Genomic DNA, 19,618 nt, shown 5'->3' on the forward strand with positions numbered 1-19,618 from the left:
TCCCTCAGCACAGCAGAAAACCTGATCTTTATCTCAAAGATACTAAGAAAGTTAGTAACTCAGCATTTATGCTGAAACCTAAATACGTAAGTAAGTGGTAAATATTTGTGGTGCTTGACCTCAGTGCAGCTTTTGACATTCTCATACCATTCTTTTTCACAGAACAAAAAAAAGCTCTCAACTTCTCCACACCTCCCTTATTGAACTCAAATTTTATGTTTCAAAACATTCTACTTTAAGCCCGTTACGTTCTATGTATATATACCACCAAATTAAGGATGCATTTAAATGGACAGATTCATTAAAATAAAAAAATGTTGATCAATTTATTTCCGTAAAAGATGCTTAAAAAATGGCATTGTTAAAAGTGCGATAATCAATATTACCTGACCTTTTTATTTTCTCTGATAGCAATTACAATCACAGGTGTATTTTCAAGTGCTCATGCCAACACGATTGCTTTTAGACAATAGTTAATATTGTGAAACTTAAATGTGTCACCACAAGGAAGTCTTCAGAAAAGAGTTTTCTGATTTCTCAATAATATGAGAAGTATTTTTTCCCCATAAGTTCAGGAGAAGGAAGAAAGAAAGAAAAAAAAAATCTGCTAAAGTGATAAAGTGTTCACACAACTCCACCTAAATTGTGTTTTTTTTCTTCACATATACTACTTAATAGAGCATCCAAGACATGCTTGAAACCCATAAAAGTAAGAAATGGAACATGAATCACTGACCTTCTAACCGCTTCTGAATTCCTCGAAGATCTCGGATAATAGACATGATCTCCTAAAACGAGAAGTAGTGTTTTAAGAAGTTAATGGAACATGTACACATAGATCTACAGCGAAATACACACAGAATATAAAGTAACCTTGTTTGGACTTTCCAATGGTGGAGAATCATCAGCAGTATCAAGCATGGTCTCTATTTCCTCCCACACCTCTTTTTTATTATAGAACAGAAGCCTGAAACAATACAGAATGAGAATGATTTGAACTTATAAAAGCATATAACATACAACATCAGACACATTCTAGGGGCCTTGTTGTGTCACATGCTCATGCACATTTAAACAGGTTCACCCTTGTCTATAAGGATAAGGCTATTAAAATTGTCCTTTGTGGACAGAAATGGTGGGAAGCCTACAGCAGTAGTGAGGATATGCAGGTGACTGATAACAGTATGACAGTGTGACTTTCATTGCATTATTGTTGTTTGAAAACGCCTTTTCAATGTAATATTGAAGCATGGGTCCTTGTTCCTCCTGTACAGAGTTACATAAATAATTGAGTGATCAGAAATTGGGAGGTCCATATTTGGTAATGGAGAACACTGTAATGCAAATCTAAGGTCACAGAGAACAGCACAGCTTTACAGTAGTTCTATGCTGCTAAAAGTTAAAGCTAAAACATACTCATGCTCATCAGATGTGCACCCAAACTTTAATAACATACTTGATCTTCTCAGTCAGTTGCTCAGTGTTTACTCGGATTGCCATGGAAAGCTGCGAGACAGGATTCAGCATCGAATTATCCAGAGCAACCTGGAGCCGAAAAGAAGGAATGAAATGCAGGACTACAAACAGAAAATGGTGAACAAAAGACAGAAGAGATTAACATGGGGAAGTTAAAATACCTGTTCCTGATTCCAGCTTCGCTGTTTGAGCTCTTGATCATGAACAGTCAGATCGGGATTCCTGCACACAGCTGAACTTTGGGAAACTTTAGAGTAGTTTATGCTGGTGTCAGGAATCTGCTGCCGTAACTGCAAGAAATTGAAAATATATTTTATAATACCCCTATGTGTGGTCACACAATTGGTAGACAATAATAGAAAGCTGAAGCAATCCTTTCTTGTATTTAACCAGACAGTGTCAAAAGCATTTGGCAATGTAAGAGACTACAGTAAAAGAGAGGTTACCTCCTTGCCAGCCGAAAAAGGCTCCACAGCATCAGCAGATGCAGTATTCTGAGTTTCACCATCGCCAGCAACATTATGAATTTCCTGCGCCAGAATGGCCAAGTCTTTAGCCAGGTCCTGACTCAGCCTTCAACAAAACCAAATAAAATCAATTCAAATCAACCAATTTTTACCACTAAATTACAGCATTATTTGTTTAGATACATGACTTGAGAAGCAATACTTTCATTTGAATCTCGATAATGTAATCAAATAATTGATCATTCATAATTTACAAACTCCATGTAGGTAAAATCACTAAGGCTTACAGTAAGAAATATTAAATTAACCGGTGGTTATGTTCATTCACTACAAAAAAAAAAGCTACTGTTAAAATATTAACTTTTTGAATTCCCATTGCAAATAATTAATTTCTGGCCAGTTCCTCCCACACTAGGTAACTCTAACCGATCACACATCATCTACCTAATGGGGTGAAATTTCTACTAAATAATTAAATCAATTATCAATATACAGTAACAGACCGGTATATCCACTGTTTTAGTTTGAGAGGGAAATGTAGAACATCTCAGAACTAATGTAAACGTTCATCATTTCAATTGCACACCATTCTGACAACCATGATGAGATCTCGTGTGGTCCTGCTGGGGATGCTAATCACTCCTCGGTCCTGCAAATCACTTGCAACCCAGATGTTACTTACTTAAAGGCCATTTTGGTAATCTCTTGTGCTTTTGCATTGGTTGTTTTCAAGTAACATTTATTTTGCTTAAAAACTGCCCCAATTACAGATGTATAGTATTGGTTCACTATTCACAGTCTTATGAATCAAATAGGGTTTGGGGGGGGCAGGCAGGGACATACTGTATATCCTATTATAATAAATGTATATTATTTTATATAATTAATAACAATTAATTGAATGCATTTAACTATTGGGATCATGTTTGAATACAAGCCTTGAAACGTCCTCAAAATGCAAAATATCTCCCAAAATCGTTGATTATATATGTGACAACTTTTTGACCAGCTTTTGTTACCTGGCAATCTCTGCACTATGAGTTGTCCAGTTCTGGAAGTTGTCGCTCTCATGTCCTTCTCCTTCAGATTCCCTGCTTCTTGATAGTGGGCGAACCTGGTTAGGAGTCTGTGTTCGAGAGCTGTGCATGGCTCCTGAATGGTGGGATCGTTTATTTTTAGCAATGCTATGGTTAGATTCATACTCTTCCTCTGAAGTGGAGGCGTAGTCTGAGCCCTTCTGACGTCTCCTGGAGCCTTGCCCCAAGAAATTTCATTAGGGAGAGAGAGAGGAACACCAAGGCAAGTAGTAAAGAAAGGTACCGATGGAGAAGGACAAGAAAGAGACCAAATATATGAGGAAAAATACCAATGTCAGAATGCCACGTTAAACAGGAAAAAAGGGGTTTTAAAATGACCACTAAGTGCTCACATAGTCAAATGTTGCAATATGCAGACCACTGAAAGTAATACAGTTAATTAATCTTTGAGTTGCTTTGAAGCATTTGTTGAATCAACCTTAATATTTGCAAACCAGTAAGCGCATTTCTCAAAACAATTTGTACAAACAGCACAACACATTGGATTTCTTGCAAAAGCCTGTACTTTTCTCAAAATCCTTAATTCATCGCTCAAAAATAAGTATTTGTATCAATGAACAAATTGATGCCATCAGAATAACAAGTACTTTTGTAATTGTTAACAAACAAGACAGTAAAATGTTTAGTCATGTTGTCAGCATGACGCTGCACATTTTCAATATTTCCTGATATAAACTACAGTTTGGATCACAATGACTGAGAATGGGCTAAATTTTTCCTGTATGGCATCTATGAATTTAAATAAAACAATTATTTATTTATTTGATTGCATATTTGATTTATGTTGTTTGCAATAGACCGAACAGGATTCACACTTTTACTGTACTGTAATGTGTTTTGGGGGTTAAGACGTTTTAGGTGAAACTAGTATAATATATTTTGAACTTGTTTTTAATGAAGTGACTACATGATGTGGAGTTTGAACAAGCAGTTTTGAGAATTAAAGTTCTGATCTGAGAAATGCTCCAAAACAACTGAAAAACGGATCATCTGGAGCACTAGTGAACAAACTGTTAGTTACTGACCTAGCTGTGCAAAACATCAAGTTACACAGAATCACTAGGTCAAGGGGAAAAAAAAGGTATCAATCCATGGGTAGTATAAAGGAAAATAAATAAATAAATAAATAAAACTAAAGCCTTGCAAACACTATTTTAAGGAACACGTAAAAGGGTTTTACGGTCTTTAGTCATAAATGTATTACTGCATAACTCAAGATCTGATTTGTATAATTATTTATTTGTGGAATTGTTTTGTATAATTACATTCACTATTCAATTCTTGTTATACACCTACTTATAATTAACAAATATTCATATCTAGTAGGTTTAGAGTCTATGTACAGTGGGGGAAATTATTATTTGATCCCCTGCTGATTTTGTGAGTTTTTATGTTAGGTTTATTTTAACAGAAAGACAATAAAAAAAAAATCCTGAAAAAAAAACATCAAAGAAAAGTTATAAATTAATTTGTATTTGATCGAGTGAAATAGGTTTTTGATCCCGTACCAAATTAGCGAGAATTCTGACTCCCACAGGCCAAAATTAGTCTCTTGAGGAAAGAGCTCCTAAAAACCCAGCCATTAGGGGGGCACAAGCCAGTGCACTCTTAGTGCCGGTCCCAAGCCCGGGTAAATGGGGAGGGTTGCGTTAGGAAGGGCATCCAGCGTAAAACATGTGCCAAATCAAATATGCGGATCACAAATGAGAATTTCATACCGGATCGGTCGAGGCCCGGGTTAACAACGACCGCCACAGGTATCGTTAGCCGACAGGGTACCGGTGGAAATTGGGCTACTGTTGGCCAAAGGAGGAGAAAGAGAGGAGGAAGACGTCTACAGAGACGGCGGGAAAAGGAGCAGTGTAGGAGAGTAGAGGTTCAGGTTGGTACTTTAAATGTTGGTACTATGACGGGTAAAGGGAGAGAGGTAGCTGATATGATGGAGAGGAGAAAGGTAGATATGCTGTGTGTTCAGGAGACCAAGTGGAAAGGGAGTAAGGCCAGGAACATTGGAGGTGGGTTTAAACTGTTTGATCATGGTGTGGATGGAAAGAGAAATGGTGTAGGGGTGATTCTGAAGGAAGAGTACAGTAAGAGTGTAGTGGAGGTGAAGAGAGTTTCTGATAGGGTGATGATCGTGAAGGTGGAGGTTGAAGGGATGATGATAAATGTCATCAGTGCCTATGCTCCACAAGTTGGCTGTGAGATGGAGGAGAAGGAAAGATTCTGGAGTGAATTAGATGAAGTGGTAGATGGTGTACCTAGGAAAGAACGATTGGTGATTGGGGCAGACTTTAATGGGCATGTAGGTGAAGGGAACAGAGGTGATGAGGAGGTGATGGGTAGGTATGGTTTCAAGGAGAGGAATGTGGAAGGGCAGATGGTGGTAGATTTTGCTAAAAGGATGGAAATGGCAGTGGTGAACACGTATTTTAAGAAGAAGGAGGATCATAGGGTGACGTATAAGAGTGGAGGAAGGTGCACACAGGTGGATTATGTTCTGTGTAGGAGATGCAACCTGAAGGAGATTGGAGACTGTAAGGTGTTGGCGGGGGACAGTGTAGCTAGACAGCATCGGATGGTGGTCTGTAGGATGGTTTTGGAGGCAAAGAAGAAGAGGAGGAAAGTAAGGATTGAAAGAAGAATAAGATGGTGGAAACTGAAGGAGGAAGAGTGTAGTGTGAGGTTCAGGGAAGAGGTCAGACAGGGGCTTGGTGGTGGTGAAGAGGTGCCGGATGATTGGGCAACTACTGCAGGAGTGATGAGGGAGGCAGCTAGAAAAGTACTTGGTGTGACATCTGGAAATAGAAAGCAAGACAAGGAGACGTGGTGGTGGAATGAGGAAGTGCAGGAGAGCATTAGGGGAAAGAGGTTGGCAAACCAGAAGTGGGATCGACAGAGTGATGAGAAAAGTAGGCAGGAGTACAAGGAGAAGCGGCAGCAGGTAAAAAGGGATGTGGCGAAAGCCAAGGAAAAGGCATATGAGGAGCTGTATAAGAGGTTGGACACTAAGGAAGGAGAAAAGGATTTGTACCGATTGGCCAGGCAGATGGACCGAGCTGGGAAGGATGTACTGCAAGTTAGAGCAATAAAGGATGGAGAGGAAAATGTGTTGACTAATGAGGAGAGTGTGTTGAGAAGATGGAGGGAGTATTTTGAGCAGCTGATGAATGAGGAAAATCAGAGAGAGAGAAGGTTGGAGGATGTGGAGTTGGTGAAGCAGGATGTAGATAGGATTAGTAAGGAGGAAGTGAGAGCAGCGATTAAGAGGATGAAGAATGGAAAGTCGGTTGGACCAGATGACATACCGGTAGAAGCGTGGAGATGTTTAGGAGAGATGGCAGTGGAGTTTTTAACCAGATTGTTTAACAGAATTCTGGAAGGGGAGAGGATGCCTGAGGAATGGAGAAGGAGTGTGCTGGTACCGATCTTTAAACATAAGGGAGATGTGCAGACCTGCAGTAACTACAGGGGAATTAAGTTGATCAGTCACACCATGAAGTTATGGGAAAGAGTAGTGGAAGCCAGGCTGAGAGAAGAGGTGACCATCTGTGAGCAACAGTATGGTTTCATGCCGAGGAAGAGCACCACAGATGCCTTATTTGCTTTGAGGATGTTGATGGAGAAGTATAGAGAAGGACAGAAGGAGCTGCATTGTGGATTTGTGGATTTAGAGAAAGCATACGACAGGGTGCCGAGAGAGGAGTTGTGGTATTGTATGAGGAAGTCAGGTGTGTCAGAGAAGTATGTGAGGGTGGTGCAGGACATGTATGAGGACAGTGTGACGGCAGTGAAGTGTGCAGTAGGTACGACAGACTGGTTCGGGGTGAAGGTTGGACTGCATCATTGATCGGCCCTGAGCCCTTTCCTGTTTGCAGTGGTGATGGACAGGTTGACGGACGAGGTCAGACAGGAGTCTCCCTGGACTATGATGTTTGCAGATGATATTGTGATTTGTGGTGAGAGTAGAGAGCAGGTTGAGAAGAGCCTGAAAAGGTGGAGATATGCGCTTGAGAGAAGGGGAATGAAAGTCAGTAGGAGTAAGACAGAGTACATGTGTATGAATGAGAGGGAGGGCAATGGAGTGATGCGGTTGCAGGGAGAAGAGGTGGAGAAGGTGGAGGAGTTCAGGTACCTGGGGTCAACAGTGCAAAGTAATGGAGAGTGTGTTAGAGAAGTAAATAAAAGAGTGCAGGCAGGGTGGAGTGGGTGGAGAAGAGTGACAGGAGTGATTTGTGATAGTAGGGTATCTGCAAGAATGAAAGGGAAAGTTTATAGGACTGTGGTGAGACCTGCGATGTTGTATGGATTAGAGACAGTGGCATTGAGTAAAAGACAGGAGATGGAGCTGGAGGTAGCAGAGCTGAAGATGTTAAGGTTTTCGTTGGGAGTGACGAGGATGGACAAGATTAGAAATGAGTTTATTAGAGGAACAGCACATGTAGGATGTTTTGGTGACAAGGTGAGGGAGGCGAGATTGAGATGGTTTGGACATGTGCAGAGAAGGGACACGAATTATATTGGTAGAAAAATGCTGAAGATGGAGCCACCAGGTAGGAGGAAAAGAGGAAGGCCGAGGAGGAGGTTCATGGATGTGGTGAGGGAAGACATGCAGGTAGTTGGTGTGAAAGAGGCAGATGTAGAGGACAGGGTGGTATGGAGACGGATGATCCGCTGTGGCGACCCCTAATGGGAGCAGCCGAAAAAAGAAGAAGAAGAAGGAAAGAGCTCCTAATATCAACTCATTATGTCTATAAAAGACACCAGTCACAGAATCAACCTCTTCCATTCAAACCTCTCCACCACCATGGGAAAGACAAAAGAGCTGTCAAAGGACATCTGGGACGAGATTGTAGACCTGCACAAGGCTGGAATGGGCTACAAGACACAGATCAGATTGTTGCCTTGGCCATATGTTTTAGGTCATTGTCATGCTGGAAGACCCGTCCACCACCCATCTTCAGTGTTCTGGCTGAGGCCAGAAAGTTCTCACCCAAGACTCTGCAGTGCATGGCCCCGTTCATGTGGTGAATCTTCCTGAACCCTTAGCAATGTTTCCTCCTCCATGTTTGACAGTGGGGATGATGTCATATTCATCATTTCTCTGCCTTCAAACACGGCGAGTCGAGTTGATGCCAAAGAGCTCAATTTTGGTCGCATCTGACCACATCACATTCTCTCAGGACTTCTCTGAATCATGCAGGTGTTTATCAGCGAACTTCAGACGAGTCTGTTCATGTACATTCTTGAGCAGAGGGTCCTTGGTGTGTTACCAATAGTTTTCTTGGTGACTCTGGTCCCAGCTCCCTTGAGACCATGAACAAGCTCCTCCCATGTAATCTGGACTGATCCCTCACCTTTCTCAGAATCATTCTTACCTTACCCGTTGAGGGTGAGATTTTGCATGGAGCTCCAAAGCGAGGGCCAAGCTTCTTGCTGATGGTCTTATAGCCCATTCCAGCCTTGTGGAGGTCTACAATCTCGTCCCTGACGTCCTTAGACAGCTCTTTTGCAAGCCCATGGAAACTCACATATCCTTTGCTCCTGACAGGTGTTTGGTGTTCTTGAGTGCCCTGAGCCATCAGCAGAAACAGTGTGTAGGTCTGTAACAGAGTAACAGAGAGGCCCAGGATAGACTTCCACTTAGTAAGAATAGTCCTGGCCCTACTCTGGGTCATAACCCAGGCTGTAGTGACCCGGTCTTGGGTCCATGGTCTTGCCCATAGTGGTAAAGAGGGTTGAATTGAAGAAGTATTCTGTGACTGGTGACTTTTATACATATAACGAGTTAATATTAAAAGCACTTTCTTAAAGGCACAGGAGTAATTTGGGTGTGTGGTGGTCATGATTCTTGCTGGTTGGTAGAGGATCAAATGCTTATCTCACTCGATCAAATACAAATGAATTTATATATATTAATTTATTATTTTATATAGTCTTTCTCTCTCTGTTAAAATATACCTGTTAATTTATTTGTAAGCGGGTACATTTACTAAATCAGATCAAATAACTATTTTCCCCATTGTACTGTAAAACATGGCCCATAAATTGACAAACTTTAACAATAAAGTAAAAATACATGACATATAAAATATAAAGTGTAGTCATTTTATAGCCTTTTCATCAAGAAACTTAAAGGTAAATATAGATTAATACCATAGCTTAATAGTTTGGATAACAAGTATTTAATATACCGTTGTGTAGTGATGCTAGTATTTATAAAAAAAAAAGAGCTGTATATGAAATAACAATTAAAAAAAACATTCCCCCTTTATGTGTTCCTCAAAATACACTGTTTCCAATTCTGTCTCCAAAAAGAAAACAAATCCACCCCAAACACAATACAAACAAAAAGCGAGCGAAAAATGTATGTGGATCAAATATAAATGTAGTATGAAAGCAAGTAGAGTTGTTTAAATATAAAAAAAAAAAAATACAGTGAATTAAAAGGATGGGGTTACACTCACTGGCTGTACTGCTGGCATATTTTGCACTGCTGGACCGCCCACGGATGATTGGTTGCCTGCCCGTAGTCTCAGAACCTCTCTGTGTACCATTCTTGATGTCAGGTACCGAAGCTTTACGTGCTGAGTAAGCAGGCTCGGCCTCTGAGCGGTTGAAAAAGCCAGTTCTACCAGCCGAGGACTCTGAGTCGCTGGGTGTAGTGAAAGAGCTGGTTCTCCTTCTCGGGAGAGCCAATATGTCTAGCCGAGAAAGCCTCTTGCTCTCCTGAGTTCTAGTGGAAGAAGAAGTGGCATCAGAGTTCTGAGAGGTGCGGTCAGTCTCTGTACTATCTTTGTCAGAGCTGTCACCCAGGCGGGTACGTCGGAGCATGGACGTTCTTGTAGGTTTCGGTGCAGAAAGACTGCCAGAGCGAGCTAGCACTTGGCTCACTGTCCCTTTGAGAGATCTCCTAGAGCTTTCATTCCGAAGGGGGATGGTGTACTTTCTATGAACTGGTTGAGAGCTAGACTCCTGGTCTGAAATAGCATCAGACGACTGATGCATAGTGGAGCTCTGAGAGGTCTTACCTGATTCCTTATAGTTATTGTCTCTTGAACTGAGCCTACACTTCCCAGACTGAGGTTGGCCAGAATTGTTCTGCTCTTGAGCACGCTGACTAGCAGGTTTTCTCCCCTTTAGCAGGTGACCAAAAATCACTGGCTTTTTAGCTGCAGATACGTCAGAATTCTGACCACTAGGCTGGCTGACTGTACTAGACGTGTCTACATCTGATTCTCCAGACAGCGAGTCCTCCAGAGGGCATGCGGGGCCACTGTGCTTCTGCATTTGAAGTTTGGTCTCTAAAACAGCGAGCGCATTCTCTGTGTCTTTAAGGTAAGACTGAGTATCTTGGCTGCACACACCTTTAAATGCATTTGTATAATTGATACATTCTGGACTTGAAATATGGGGCAATTTCATAAAGTGAATGTCATCGCTGGACCGATGCTTGGTAAAACTCTCTTGTCTGATGAGTGGCACAGCATTTTCCATGTTTGCAGAGGTGGAAACGCTGAAATCACCAGACTGGCGACTGCCATACTGTCTAGTTATAGTAGCTGTAGAGAACTTTGTGGTAGTATCTTGATCCTTCACATTTTGATTTGCCAATAGATCTTGTTTAGATTCCTCAGCTTTACCCTCTGACCAATCCTTTCCTGTTTTTCCAGTGCTACTTTTTCTACCCTGGTCTATGATGGAGCCATCATCTGATTTGCTAGCATCACTCAGACTGTCTGGATCAAGATCATCTGTGACATACAGTTTCTGAGGATCTTTTCGTGAAGAACTTTGTAGGTTCCTCTCCACATTGTCATAAGTCAGGTTAGAAGCTGAATGTACATGAACACTAGGTGCTTGCATTTGCCCCTCCTCTCTTGGGTGCAACTGAGGTAGAAATCGTTGTGCTCTGAAAGTCTGGCTGTCCTCTGCCCCCATGCTCTCGTTGGCTCGGGTATGCACAGACCGAGGAACGACAGCTGAACATCAGGTTAAAAATATATTAAAATGATTGCTTTGAATACAGTATGCAGATATAAAAATAAGAAAAATGATGTCTTGCTGCTACCTGAAAGATCCATCTGTGTAGAAATGTCAACTTGTCCTGAAATTGGACCCGAGACAGAATAGCCGTCAGCCAAACTGGCCCACCGTGAAACCCATTTACTGTCCCCAGTAGTCAATATCATTGACCTTTCCTGTGAAATGAGGGAAAAATGACTGCATAGATGCATTCAAATCCAGTAAAACACATTTATTTCATACATGTTAATATTTAACACCAATATCAGGCAGCTTGAATTAGGAATCAAAGCTAAATATTGAAGTAATACTGATCAACATGTTCACTAGACACTAGTCAATAAAAAGGCACTAGCCTAAAAGTATTTGTCAAATGATTTGTGGCACCCACCACCAAATAACCCGTGTGAAGAAAAGAAGCAAAGGCTGCTTCCAAATCACAAACATTGCTTCAAAAGGGATCCCAAAAGAAAATTCAAGCAAAAGCGGTTATAAAATGAAATAACAGAGGCCAAGCACCAGAAGATGATCATGTTTTGCTATATTATCAACACTGATAATAATAACTATACAAACTGCACTGTCACTTTCCTCAACATTAACAAAAAACAGCAAACACCACACTCAATAAATCACTGTTTCTGCACTTTGACATGCCATTTAATGGGTTAACTTGCCTAGAAGTGCAGATTCAGCAAAAACCGAAGTGCAGATGTTATAATTCCACTTTAACCTTAAATTTGCAACAATTATCAGTAATTTCATATAGCTGATTGGACAATATGAAGTCATATGAAGACTCATACTGTATTTTGGAAATAAAAAAAAACCTTGGATTTTAAGATGTTTATAGGTCCAATGCAAAACTAAAGGATATGAGGACATTGCTATTGCATTAGAGATTAGTGAAAAAAAAATGTGTACACAAATTTTTAACAAAGCAAAAACTCTGTCTATGCAGAGGCAATAAATAAACTTGAAAGATGCTTGGCCCCTTTGAAATATGGAAAAATAGTGGAACGTTAGGCCAGTGGTTGATTAAGTGTTTGACAGACGGACCCGTATTTAAAATTAATATTTAGAGCCCAGGTGTAATGTTACCTGTGCTGGACCCAAGGCCGGGTCACTACAGCCTGGGTTATGACCCAGCGTTGGGCCAGGACTATTCTTACTAAGTGGAAGGCTATCCTGGGCCTCTCTGTCACCCTCTACAGACCTACATACTGTTTCTGCTGATGGCTCAGGGCACTCAAGAACACCAAACACCTGTCAGGAGCAAAGGATATGTGAGTTTCCATGGGCTTGCAAAAGGCTTGACGAACAGAACAAACTTAAAGATGATAGTCATTTTGATTTAAATGGGTTACAATGCAGACTTACATTGTGACTCACAAAAAGCCACCACGATCACATACTGTATCTCACAAAAGTAAGTACACCCCTCATATTTCAGCAACCATTTTAGTACATCTTCTAAGGGAAAATACTATAGAAAAAAAATGTGGATATATTTTAGAGTAGTCAATGTGCAGCTTGTATAGCAGTATAGATTTACTGTCCTCTCAAAATAACTCAAAATACAACCATTCATGTCTAAATAACTGGCAACGAAAGTGAGTACACCTTAAGTGATAGCAGCTGTATGACGTGTAACTATACAAAGCCACATCATCTATTAATCACATTCATGTTTTTGTCTGCTTCACAGGACCATACAAATTTGTGTATCTTGTATTAGAGCAGTTAAGATTTGGTGCTTTGAGTACAATTCTCTCATACTGACCACTGGATGTTAAACATGACACCTCATGGTAAATACTCTGAGGAATTGGGAATTAGAATTGTTGCTTTCCACAAAGACGGCCGAGGCTGAAGAAGATCAGATCAGTTACACCCTTATACTGAGTTACATGGATTGCAATATTCTACATTCTAATAATAATAATAATAATAATAATAATAAAAACTTTCTTTTCGGCTTCTCCCGTTAGGGGTCGCCACAGCGGATCCTCCGCACGTTTGATTTGGCACATGTTTTACGCTGGATGCCCTTCCTAACGCAACCCTCCCCAATTTATCCGGGCTTGGGACCGGCACTAAGAGTGGCTGGGGATGGTTCCCTGACCGGGAATCGAACCCGGGTCGCAGCGGTGAGAGCGCTGCATCTTAACCACTAGACCACCAGGGGACCCAATAATAATAATAATAATAATCTTTATTTTTTATAGTGCCTTTAAAAGTAGCATCTCAAAGGCTTTCCAATCATAAAAGAAAAAAATTGATATAAGAAGAATTAATAATAATAATAATAAGTTACAGTAATAAGAAACTAAACATAAAAAAAAAAAATTCACATATAAGCTATCTTAAAAACGTGTTTTTTTTAAAAGTGAGTACATTCTGAAACAGAACATGGTGCCATCTCTCTAGAAACTGGTCCGAAGGGCAGTTTTGCAACATAACGACCCCAAACGCACCGCCAAGGTGACAACTACCTTACTGAGGAAGCTGAAGGTGAAGGGGTTGAAGTGGTCAAGTATGTCTCCAGACCTGAACCCTACTGAGCACCTGTGAGTTATGTTTAGAGGACAGTAAATCTGTACTGCTACACAAGCTGCCCACTCTAAAATATATCTAAGTTTCATTTCGATAGTATTGTCCCATGAGAAGGTACAGTGAAACCCCTGTGTATGATTGCCTTGTAGTATGAGAATATCAGTGTATGAGCGGTTTTACTAGTAAAAATCTTTGTAGGAGTTTGAGCGGATTTTGGGAAGACAAGCATTATTGTCGTTCTCTTGTGTGAATATTGTGCTTTTTGTCTGTTTTTATAGTGTTTTTGTTTTATTTCACTACAAATTTAGCATCATGGGTCCCAAGAAGTGTAGTACAACCAAAGTACAAACATAAAAAGTAATACAAGTATATTTGTGTGTTAAATTGGGCATGAAACATTTTTAAGGGCTGAAATAAGAGAACGTCTGAGGTCTGGGAATGAATTGAATGCTTTCACAGTAGTAGTAGGAAGTACGAACACGAGCGGTTTTTAGGAACAAATTTATCTCGTACACCGAACAAAAATATTCGCTAAATTTTGTCTCGTTATACACGTGAAGCTTTGTTACACGAACATCGCGCTGGTATATTGGTTCTTTGTTGCAGGCTTCCCAACTCAGCGACAACAGCCAAGAAGTTTCATTAGATTGAAAAAAAGGTAAAAAGAAGTGTCAAAAATCGTACCCAAAGTAAAGATAGTGAAAGCCTTCCTGACCTCATAATGGAAGGCAATTCCCCTCTTTTCCAGCAGTAACCCCTATCCTCCACTCCGCCTCGTCTCCCTTACACCAGCACCGACTCTCCTCCAAGCTAAACAGTGTACTTTTCTTTAAATTTAAGATTATTATTGTTGTAATATACAGTACTTCAACAAATATCACTGATAAATGTATTATTATACTGTTTTACTGTATATTGTAATGTATTTTTAATTTTACATTAATATTTTCTGGGTCCTGGAATGCATTATCCGAATTTACATTATTTCTTAGGGGGATATTCGCTTCGTTATATGTATGATTTGGTTTGAATATACTTATCTGGAACGAATTACATTCGCAAATTCGAGGTTCCACTGTATACTAAAATTGTTGCTGAAATGTGAGGGGTGTACATACTTTTGTTAGATACTGTAAATGCTCTGAAGAAATTCCCTCAAAAATTATATTTAATCTCCCACATGCTTGTACTGAAGATAATTGCAATGCATCGTTTAACTTTAAAGCATGCAGCTGAGGAAGAGGACAGGTTCCCTTTTGAGTCTGGTTCCTCTAAAGGTTTCTTCCTCATGTCATTTGTGTAAGATGATGCTCAGTGCAGATCAGAATTTATACCCAGATTTTTCTAAAGCTGCTGTGTCACGATGTCCACCGTTAGTGCTACGTAAATGTAAATTATTTAAGTTGAGCGTGCATGCCTCCTGAAGTTTTACAGAATTTATATATTTAGCTACGTAAGACATGCTAATCATATTAAGAAATTAGTTGTTTAGCTCAGAAACATGGGCGAAACACCGTGATAGTCGGGAATCATTACTAATATTGTAACCCATTCTGCTCAATTAAATGATTTTTTAGGAAGTTTGTTGCAACAGAAAATCTGAGCACAAGAAAAAGAAAATGCAAGCAGAAGCGCACTTCCACTAACAAGCAGAGTAAACACAAGGGTGTACATGCATTCCTGCATCAGAGCAAAAGAAATGTGAACAAAACATTTGCTCCATTATTTGACAGTAAAATCTTTGGGGACCGTGCAACATTTAAGAAAGAACATACCTGATCGATCATATTACGTGCCTCCTCCACCTCTTTATTGGGTCCCTCTGTGTCAACGGTGTAGGTGCCAGTATCACTCAAGGTGTCCTCCTCTTCTTGCCTGGAACCCTTAGGGGTCTTTCCAACTGTGCAATTGGTAGATGTGGGTGGAAGTAAGGTTTCGGAAGGTTCTAAATGTTGGGAAGATGATAAAACATAAGTCTGATCCATGGCTGAGGGTTGAGACTGGGTAGAATTATCTGCTCTCACTGAAACCATGTTGGAAGCCTTTGAGTGCGTAGAGGATGAAGATTTCCCAGACTTCACAGTGGAACTGGATTTTGATACCTTGAGAAACTCGCTCATAAAATCCAATGCCATTCTGGATTTGCGCCCCACGCTTGCAAATGGTTTTGAGGAAGCTGAGCGAGAAGAAAAGTTCGAAGTACTGCCTAGAATATCACTCTTCTCTCTTCTCAGCATTCCACCTCTTTGAGAACCTTCAGAACCTTTAAGTGGTACAGTAAACCGCTGAGTGGGTGTGTTCGGCACAGCCGAGGAGCTTAAACTCTCTCCAGATTGGGCAGCTCCCTTTGTCTTCTCCGTTCTAGTTTTAAGAGCGGCATGGGATTCTGCTGGAGACATGTTGTTGGTAAAGGACTGAGATCGACCCCTGGGAACATCATCATCAAGTAAATTGATGACAAAAGCTTGCTTGGGGTCCTTTTTAGGCTGAGTTTGACAGCGTGGTGTAGAGGTCATGGGGGGTTCCTCTTTCTCTGGAGGAGTGAAAAGATGTTGAAGAGGTTGCACTCTTGAGACATCAGGAGAATTTGAGACAGGATCTTCAGAGTTGCTTTGTGTTCCATCCTCATGCTGGTGTCCATCTAGCAAAGACAGCTGCATCAGCATGACTCATTGTATCACACCAAAATACAAGCACATTCCTAAACCAACAAATATATATATATTTTTAACCCTTATGATAACCGCTGTACTCCAAACCACATAAATGTAAATGTATTAAAAAGGGCAAGCTGAAATAACACACTGACATACATATTCATAGCTTTTGCTACGATACTTGAAATGTAGCTCATTTCTCACATTGAGATGTTTCTACACTTTCAGTACAGTCCACCTGTGGCACACGCCCATCTAAATCAGGGCAGTGTTGCAAAGATGGCTGACCTTTCGTTCACCCCTAATTGACACATACTCCTTTTCTTTAACACTTTGAGAAAAGTGACTGATTCTTGAATGAATGAAGGATTGAAATTAAAGTATGCTGAAATAAATAGAGGTTAAGATGTATAGCTTTAGAAAATTTTAGATTAAATGTAAAACACACACTCGCACTTATATACACATTTGTATTACCCACATAAGGTCTTACAAATGTAAACTATTTAATTTTTCCATTTATTTAAATACATTTTTAAATAAATACTCAATTTAATCAAAATAAAAAAAAGTGTATTGTATTAATTAGATTCATTCTATTTTATAAAAAAATATATAGATTTAACATTATTTTATATATTACTAGCTGAAAGTACCCGTGCTTCGCTACGGAAGGCAGAACGCTAAGCAATATGGCAATAAGCAGTAAGCACTGAGCAGGACTGGATGATCAGAGATCAGAACGTAACGTCAACAAATAACGTACTACCCCTTTGTAGTACCGATACAGGGCAAACTACTGTGAAAATAATTTTTATCGTGCATCTAACATCTAATAAGAAACAATGTAGTAAGTTTCATTAGGATCCGTAATGTTATTTCGAAGAGTTTACAATGCGTGAGAAATTTCGTTTTTCGCGAGTTAGCCGCGATCCAGAGCAAATTTTTCAAAACCCTTTCTTAGTGAGCACCTAAGACCCAAGAGGAAGGTATGTTCCAAATTTTATTGCAATCCGTGCAGTGGTTTTTTAATATTCGTGATTAGTGAGTGAGTCAGTCAGTGGTATTTGAGCTTTATATATATAGATTTAACGAAGCAGGCTTCTTATTTAAAATGCTTTAAAAATGTAAACTGTTGTTTACCAATGTTAATAATAATAAACTGCGTTAATTAAAAAAAAAAACGAAATTTAACCGAATCGTGACTTAAAAACCGAGGTACGTACCGACCTGTGAATTTTGTGTACTGTTACACCCCTAGTGTTGTTATTTTTGATATAAAAATATAAAATATATATAAAAAATTATATTTTACATATATACAGTGAGGAAAATAAGTATTTGAACACCCTGCTATTGCAAGTTCTCCCACTTAGAAATCATGGAGGGGTCTGAAATTGTCATCGTAGGTGCATGTCCACTGTGAGAGACATAATCTAAAAAAAAAAAATCCAGAAATCACAATATATGATTTTTAAACTATTTATTTGTATGATACAGCTGCAAATAAGTATTTGAACACCTGAGAAAGTCAATGTTAATATTTGGTACAGTAGCCTTTGTTTGCAATTACAGAGGTCAAATGTTTCCTGTAGTTTTTCACCAGGTTTGCACACACTGCAGGGGGGATTTTGGCCCACTCCTCCACACAGATCTTCTCTAGATCAGTCAGGTTTCTGGCCTGTCGCTGAGAAACACAGAGTTTGAGCTCCCTCTAAAGATTCTCTATTGGGTTTAGGTCTGGAGACTGGCTAGGCCATGCCAGAACCTTGATATGCTTCTTACAAAGCCACTCCTTGGTTATCCTGGCTGTGTGCTTCGGGTCATTGTCATGTTGGAAGACCCAGCCTCGACCCATCTTTAATGCTCTAACTGAGGGAAGGAGGTTGTTCCCCAAAATCTCACAATACATGGCCCCGGTCATCCTCTCCTTAATACAGTGCCGTCGCCCTGTCCCATGTGCAGAAAAACACCCCCAAAGCATGATGCTACCACCCCCATGCTTCACAGTAGGGATGGTGTTCTTGGGATGGTACTCATCCTTCTTCTTCCTCCAAACACGTTTAGTGGAATTATGACCCAAAAGTTATATTTTGGTCTCATCTGACCACATGACTTTCTCCCATGACTCCTCTGGATCATCCAAATGGTCATTGGCAAACTTAAGACGTGCCTGGACATGTGCTGGTTTAAGCAGGGGAACCTTCTGTGCCATGCAGGATTTCAAAACATGACGTCTTAGTGTATTACCAACAGTAACCTTGGAAACGGTGGTCCCAGCTCTTTTCAGGTCATTAACCAGCTCCTCCCGTGTAGTTCTGGGCTGATTTCTCACCTTCCTTAGGATCATTGAGACCCCACGAGGTGAGATCTTGCATGGAGCCCCAGTCCGAGGGAGATTGACAGTCATGTTTAGCTTCTTCCATTTTCTAATGATTGCTCCAACAGTGGACCTTTTTTCACCAAGCTGCTTGGCAATTTCCCCGTAGCCCTTTCCAGCCTTGTAAAGGTGTACAATTTTGTCTCTAGTGTCTTTGGACAGCTCTTTGGTCTTGGCCATGTTAGTAGTTGGATTCTTACTGATTGTATGGGGTGGACAGGTGTCTTTATGCAGCTAATGACCTCAAACATGTGCATCTAATTTAGGATAATAAATGTAGTGGAGGTGGACATTTTAAAGGCAGACTAACAGGTCTTTGAGGGTCAGAATTCTAGCTGATAGACAGGTGTTCAAATACTTATTTGCAGCAGTATCATACAAATAAATAGTTTAAAAATCATATATTGTGATTTCTGGATTTTTTTTTTTAGATTATGTCTCTTACAGTGGACATGCACCTACGATGACAATTTCAGACCCCTCCATGATTTCTAAGTGGGAGAACTCGCAAAATAGCAGGGTGTTCAAATACTTATTTTCCTCACTGTGTATGTATATATATATATATATATATATATATATATATATATATATATATATATATATATATATATATATATATATATATATATGTAAAAAATATAAAATGTTGCAGAACATGAAGGGGCTTAAACATTTCTGAATGAATATGCACACACACACAAACATTTCAGGCTCCTGTCTGAAAAACAGAACAAAGGTTTTACAGAGACAGTCGTAACTGCAATGTTAAAATGTATGGAATTTTTGTTGGGGTGTTTTTGGTATCCCTGGTCACCAGAGCAGTCAACCTCAGAAATGTAAGGACAAAAAGTTAGTAAATCTGTCCACAAAGGAGATTTGTTGCAAAAACAACATTTGCGCCCCCCACTGTTGGGATTACACACATATATATTATATATTATACAGTTTTACCCCGCT

The 19,618-nt window shown here is 39.9% G+C and overlaps 1 protein-coding gene across 8 annotated transcripts in view; it reads right to left on the bottom strand.

Moving 5' to 3' along the window:
- Window positions 1-19,618, bottom strand: part of cep170ba (centrosomal protein 170Ba) — a 41,223-nt gene that overhangs the window by 1,810 nt on the left and 19,795 nt on the right. For 3 of the 8 annotated variants that reach the window (XM_083550415.1, XM_083550413.1, XM_083550414.1), the window contains exons 9-18: window positions 15,397-16,262; window positions 12,167-12,331; window positions 11,112-11,241; window positions 9,508-11,022; window positions 2,963-3,197; window positions 1,923-2,049; window positions 1,638-1,766; window positions 1,457-1,545; window positions 874-967; window positions 737-788 (exon numbers count right to left, since the gene is read on the bottom strand). In XM_083550415.1, the coding sequence (XP_083406541.1) occupies window positions 737-788; window positions 874-967; window positions 1,457-1,545; window positions 1,638-1,766; window positions 1,923-2,049; window positions 2,963-3,197; window positions 9,508-11,022; window positions 11,112-11,241; window positions 12,167-12,331; window positions 15,397-16,262 (3,402 nt within the window). The remainder of the gene's footprint in view (window positions 1-736; window positions 789-873; window positions 968-1,456; window positions 1,546-1,637; window positions 1,767-1,922; window positions 2,050-2,962; window positions 3,198-9,507; window positions 11,023-11,111; window positions 11,242-12,166; window positions 12,332-15,396; window positions 16,263-19,618) is intronic. The other 5 variants (XM_083550420.1, XM_083550419.1, XM_083550418.1 and 2 more) reach the window with 3 other exon arrangements.

The sequence above is a fragment of the Silurus aristotelis genome (assembly GCF_946808225.1).
Source record: "Silurus aristotelis genome assembly, chromosome: 9".
NCBI lineage: Eukaryota > Metazoa > Chordata > Actinopteri > Siluriformes > Siluridae > Silurus > Silurus aristotelis.